The 4,676-nt window shown below is 49.0% G+C and overlaps 1 protein-coding gene across 1 annotated transcript in view; it reads left to right on the top strand.

The window, feature by feature from the left end:
* LGALS3 (galectin 3) overlaps positions 1 to 4,406 on the top strand; it is a 5,220-nt gene extending 814 nt beyond the window's left edge. The window contains exons 2-4 of the mRNA XM_026654188.2: positions 810 to 898; positions 2,047 to 2,215; positions 4,172 to 4,406. Coding sequence (XP_026509973.2) covers positions 810 to 898; positions 2,047 to 2,215; positions 4,172 to 4,327 — 414 coding nt within the window. The 3' untranslated portion in view covers positions 4,328 to 4,406. The remainder of the gene's footprint in view (positions 1 to 809; positions 899 to 2,046; positions 2,216 to 4,171) is intronic.
* Positions 4,407 to 4,676: the final 270 nt, after the last annotated feature.

The raw sequence follows: 4,676 nt of genomic DNA, 5'->3' as shown, positions 1-4,676 counted from the left end.
ATAGCTTCCAGTTCTTAGACAATCTGCAGTGTCTGATAGGTTGAGAACAGGAGGGACCTGGCTGACTGAGAATGCAGTAGTGTGTGAATTAGGAACCGGAGCACATGGGGCTCAATCTTGCAAGGTGCAGAATCCTTCCTGGAAGGTGCAAAGTGCCCTCCTGTCTCCCAGCATCCATAGGCATTGAGAGTACTCGGGCCCCTACAGGATCAGGCCCATAGTGCTGTCACCCAGCCCTTTAGAGCGCTGGTGTTACTGCCTGGGAGGTGGAAGTGCCAGTGTGCATCCCTGCTCCTTCATGGTGAGTAAGGAGATGTTACAGAGCTGGGATCTTGCTGGAAGAAACTGATAGCTCTGAAACACACCACGCTCCTTGTTGTCACCTTGCATCTAAATTAGCCCTGAACATTTTCATTCCTGAGGAACAATCCACTATTGCAATTTCTAAAGCAAACTTCCCAGAAAATATGTTAGTTATTCCCTTTTGTTCCAGGCAAACTTGGTTCCTTGACAGAGATCTTAAGTCATTAGCTCCCAGCTACATTTATACTGTAAAGCACCAGTAACTGGGAAGTCTTCAGTCAGCGTCCCTTTAATGCTAGGGAGGGGCGAGAGGGGCTCAGGGGTAGCTTTCCTGCGTGGGTCAGGCAGCCGGGTGTCTAACAGTCTCCTGAGGAGCCTGTTGTGTTCCTCTGATCACTATCAAGTTATGAGAACTTAGGATTTGTCTGTGTATTTTTATATATGTGGTTTTAAATGTCGGCTACGGGTCCGGTTCTTGCTAATGAAACGTCCATGTTCTTTCACAGAGAGTCCCCTTTGACCTGCCCTTGCAGACTGGCCTCGTGCCTCGTTTCTTGATAACCATCGTGGGGACAGTGAATCCAAACCCCAGCAGGTAAAGTGAGCCGGAGCAAGGAGCGTCCCCAACGGAGCCAGGGTGACGATGCGGGGAGAGGAAGGGGCGAGGACAGAGCCTCTTCCAGCCACGCTGTCCAGTGCAGCGCAGCAGCTGCCTGGGAGAGTGTCTGGCTGTGGCAGCATCTGGGGACAGGAGATGACTCTGAGCGTGCCCGGGGGTGGGGGCTCCAACTCGCTCAGCCGCTGTCCTGGAAGCCAACCCCGGGCAGGAGGCAGCGCGCTAGGAGAGCAGCCGAACATGCCAGGGGGAGCTGGCCCAGCGGGAAGACAGAGCCCCCCCCCCCCCCCCCCCCCTGCCACTGTGGAATGGGGAGGGGACAGGGAGAGCACAGGGGCCCCAGGCAGGGCAGAGGCACAGGGGGAGGTCACGTAGCCTCCCCTTTGGGCAGGGACCAGTCATCATCTGTAATCTGAACTACACTTCCCTGTTTGCTGTTTTATGCTAACTCAGTGCAGCCTCTGCTTCCTATGAATTGCCCAATGTGTCCTTTCATTAAGCAGAAGTTTCTCAAACTATCCCTTATAAGTGCAAACTGGCGTGTGGAAGGGGCTATTGAAGCAGCAATTCAGATGAGGAGTTCACGGGGGAAGCTATGAGTATGGGGCAGGAACAGTCAGCCAGTCAGAGTGCAGTGTGTAGTGTGCTGTGGTTGCAATTTTAGACACACATAGGGTGACGAGACAGCAAGTGTGAAAAATTGGGCTGGGGGGGCAATAGGAGCCTACATAAGAAAAAGACCCAAAAATCAGGACTGTCCCTATAAAATCGGGACATCTGGTCACCCTAGACACACAGGGAGTTGCTGATATGCCAAGTCAGTGAAAGCAGGACCCCGGGCTGCCTGTTTCATTACGACTGTGTAACTTGCATTCAGGTACCACTCTCCTGAAAGATGAATGTCCTTTTTGGCAGGACAGAAGTTTCTTGGCTTTCTGCTTTTGAACGTTGCCTAAGCTGTACTAGAGTCAGTGCCGCCAGAAACGTACAACCTTGTTTTCATGACTTACTCCTCCGCTTTCTGTGACTAAAGGCAACCGCTGTAGGAAATAGCCTACGAGCTGCACCACCATAGAGTTCAGGGGTTGTGGAAAGAGCAGTTCTCTATCTCTTGCCGTCTCTTACAGATTTTCACTGGATTTCAAGAAAGGGCATGATGTCGCCTTCCACTTTAATCCCCGCTTCAACGAGGACAACAGACAAGTCATTGTCTGTAATTCACTGATTCAGAATAACTGGGGAAAGGAGGAGAGAACCGCTCCCAGGTTTCCATTTGAAGCTGGCAAACCTTTTAAGGTACAAGCTAAACTTTACCCAGCAGGCCTGGTGACTGGTATACCTGGTGCTGCATGAACTTTAAATGTGTATTTTCTAAATATCCGCTTCTAAATGCCATATATTGGACAGGAGTGTTCACTGACTCCAGTGCCCCACTGCAAAAAGGGCACCACCGTGGTACTAACTGGCCCTTGTCTTTAGCAATCAAAGTGAATGGGCATAAACAAGAATCTGCCCTTTCAGCCCTATAGCTGGACCTTCCAGCAGCCCTGGGAGACTCACATGGCTATTGTCCCTTTTGGTGACTAGAGGACTTAAATCGCCAGGGCTGTCATGCTGGTACCTTTCAACAGCACTACATTCAAAAGCCACATGCGTGTTAAATTCCTTCTGATGCCAAGACTGTGTGTAAAAGCAATAGCAGTAGCTGCTCTGTGGTGCGGTGTGACAGATACGACCAGGTTCCCTACCAGCCAGGGCTGGCCATAGCAGGACAAGCTAAGGGCCATAGAGTAAAGGCTGTGCTGCTAGCACAAAGGAGAAAGTCCAGTGAGTCTGGTTATAAAGAAACTTGCTTTAGTAAAAGCAGCACAGAGTCCTGTGGCACCTTATAGATTAACAGACGTATTGGAGCACAAGCTTTCGTGGGCGAATACCCACTTCGTCGGATGCATGTAGTAAGGGGCATGTTAAGATGGGTCTTACCTTAACTGGCAACTTCATAAAATGTATCCGTTCCATAACTTTCTCAACCGCTCCTGCCAAGGCTCAGGGCATAGCTTTTACCCCCTCAAATCCTCTCCACCCTCCCCCCCCCATATTCATGTTGCCTCTCTTTAAGAGTTACTAATTGGGTTGCTACACAGAGCTGTAATCATAGCCTTATGATGCAGATCAGGGAGGTCTCCCAGCAGACCACAGGGAAAGCCAGCTGATGCAGAAAACTGCTGGTCAAGGAACCCTTTCTACAGAACAGTCTAGTGGTTGGTCAAAGCCAGGCTGACAAGGTCAAGGTGCTGCAACCTCTCAAGGATTAGCAGGTCCTTGCCACTCACACAGGGGCTGGGGCATAGTATCAAAGGGGTGCACCTTTGCCCCACCTGGCTAGCTAACACAGGGAAAAGTCTCTACTATAGGAAGCAAATGTCCTGTTACCATTGATTTGCTTTGATTGTGTGGTGGTTTGGTGGATAAAAAAACAAGCCCTGAAGCAAGTCCTTCTAAGGCCCTGAAGCTTGGAGGGTTTTTTCCCTTCCCTGGCTGGTGAAACAGCTCCCCAGTTTACACATCGCTACTGGAACATGTGGAAGTAGAGTTACAGTATCCAGGGCCCCTGCTCGCTCAATGTTTAAAACAGCCTTGCAAAGCTCTACTCGACACAGGCAAGTAAAACAGCAGGTTGTTGAGCAGGTGTCTGGACTGCTAGATAGTCTTGACCATTTTACAAGGGAGCTTGGGCTTTAACAGGGAACTGTAACTCCCGGGATAGCATGCAGTGGTACAGGTGGTGGACAAGACTCAAGCAAATGTTACTGAACTAGTCCTTATAAGGGAGAAGGGACTGAACCAACACGTGGCTTCAATTAGGGAAAAGAGATGCAGAATTAAGTGCTTCTGAAAGGTATCAGAGGTTGACAATGAGGTCCCCCGTCCACAGAACTGGCACAGCATGGATATCAGCCTCACGGCAAAGCTTTCCCACCAGCTCTGGAGGGACGACGGCTCATGAGGGATACTTTAATCTGAATCTTTGATTAGTGGAATGGCAGCAGAAAGGCAAATGGCCATTTTTTGCAATAGACACTTACCCTCACAGTGCCAACTTGTTTCACATCCACTGCTAGCTGCTGCCAGCGTGACAGTGGTATTCGCCTAGACTTGATTCAGAACAGTGGCTATAGTCCCTGTAGCCTGAGACCTAGTCCCTGAAACAAATGCAACATTAAACTCATCTGCTTGACTCACATTTTTCAGATCCACATTCTGTGCGAGACGGATCATTTCAAGGTAGCTGTCAATGATGCTCACTTGCTGCAGTTCAGCTACCGGCTGAAGAACCTGAATGAAATCACCAAACTCAGCATTGCTGGGGATGTCTCTCTCACCAGTGTTACGCCTGCTATGATATGAGTGGGGTTTTGTAGTGTAACCTTCACACCAAGAAACATACTCGGCCATTTCTTGAATAGCAGTTAACCTTAAAAAAAAAAAAAAAAAAAGATTGCTGGCTTCATTTATCCTTTGTACAATAAACTTAATAAAATACTTGTACTAGAAGTGAAATTTGCTTCCGTTATTTAAAAAGGGTATCAGAAAATGGGTACAAAAAGCTTTCCTAGCAAGCCGCGGAAGTTTAAATATGGCAAGTATTTAGGTAAATGCATATTAAAGGCCCGAAGGGGTGTCTACCAAAGGACAGAACAGATGAACGAGAGCTTTGGCATGGGCCCACCCAGAGAAGAAGTGAGGACCTCATTGG

This window comes from Terrapene carolina, unplaced genomic scaffold (genome assembly GCF_002925995.2).
Source record: "Terrapene carolina triunguis isolate 2854851 unplaced genomic scaffold, T_m_triunguis-2.0 Scaffold189, whole genome shotgun sequence".
NCBI lineage: Eukaryota > Metazoa > Chordata > Testudines > Emydidae > Terrapene > Terrapene triunguis.
Note: the sequence above shows the minus strand (reverse complement) of the source record. Positions and strands in the feature narration are given on the sequence as shown.